This window comes from Nematolebias whitei, chromosome 2, assembly GCF_014905685.2.
Source record: "Nematolebias whitei isolate Nwh7 chromosome 2, NemWhi1, whole genome shotgun sequence".
NCBI classification, from domain to species: domain Eukaryota; kingdom Metazoa; phylum Chordata; class Actinopteri; order Cyprinodontiformes; family Rivulidae; genus Nematolebias; species Nematolebias whitei.
This window is the reverse complement of record NC_056499.1, coordinates 57090389-57091625: the sequence shown is the minus strand read 5'-3', so window position 1 is coordinate 57091625 and position 1237 is coordinate 57090389. Positions and strand designations below refer to the sequence as shown.

The 1237-nt window shown below is 39.0% G+C and overlaps 1 protein-coding gene across 1 annotated transcript in view; it reads right to left on the bottom strand.

The window, feature by feature from the left end:
• Positions 1–1237, bottom strand: part of LOC119424963 (src substrate cortactin) — a gene marked incomplete in the record, with an annotated part of 68792 nt that overhangs the window by 35145 nt on the left and 32410 nt on the right. Inside the window, 1 exon segment of the mRNA XM_037692488.1 lies at positions 834–944. Coding sequence (XP_037548416.1) covers positions 834–944 — 111 coding nt within the window.

Genomic DNA, 1237 nt, shown 5'->3' with positions numbered 1-1237 from the left:
CTCTAAAACAGCGCTCAGCTCAGATGCGTCTGTGCCCCTCCCACTCTCAAACAGCGCTCAGCTCAGATGTCTCCATTCATGCCTTCATTGCAGTGTAATCCGCTACGTGGTGGGATGACGTATTTATGTCATGAAATTAGCATATCATGATAACATTTATTTTCCCGGTTAAGTTTTTTATACCGGTATTATCGTGAACGATATGATATGGCCCAGCCCTAGTGCAGAGTTTTTTTTTATTTTTTACTTTATTTAGTCAGCCAGCATTGACAATACTCTGCAGGTGAACAAAACGGCTCAGCAACGCCATGAGACGCATAATCGTGCAACACAATGAATCGATAATGAAATTTGTTGCCAACACGTTTAATAATCGATTTTTATCAATTTTATCGATTCGTTGTTGCAGCCCTATTACACATGATCTGCTCATTACAAAGGATATTCTACTGTGTACAACAGTGAACAACAGTAAATGTAGTAACTTTAATAAGGCAAGTTTTCAAGCTTCAGTATTAACTTGTCCACAGAACTACATATAATCTGTTTTTTGACTCTTTTCCCCTCATAGGCTTCAACGAGAAGATCCATGTTGTGGGCTGAGGTCGGGGATCCAGAGCTCAAACACAGAACTAAATTATCAGCTTGAATAATATCTGCTTTTAGTATCATTGTCGTGATAAACAGCAGTATTTGGTCAAATTGTGTCGAGTTCTTTCATTCAACCTTTATTTATACAGGTTAATTCCAATGAGCCTCAGGGCCTCACTTACAAGAGAGACCTGAAATACATCTGACATCAGTCAAAAAGCAACCGAGCCCAGCTGAACTACCTTTCTGAGACTCATGCAGCTGCAGCTTCTCCTGGTGATCCCACCCCAGGGCAGATTTATCCTGTCTGTCCGACTGTATTCCAAACTTTCCCCCGAAGCCCTTCACGTAATCTGCAGGTAAAAATGACACACAAGCAAGATTTAAACCTTCAATTCACACTGATATGATTTACAACAGATTACATTGATGGAAATTGCTAGAGTCAGAAAAAAAAGGTTCAGTTTGGTCTGGTAAAACTACAGCTGTAAATCTTGTGACTGAGCGAAACTCGGCGAGAACAACCAACCAAAGCACTTTTCAGAGATATTGTTCTTTTTTCCCTTCATTTAGACAGATGACACATTTTTAAAACATCACTTAAATTAAAATGACTTAATTACACACAGAAAACACATTTTATTTG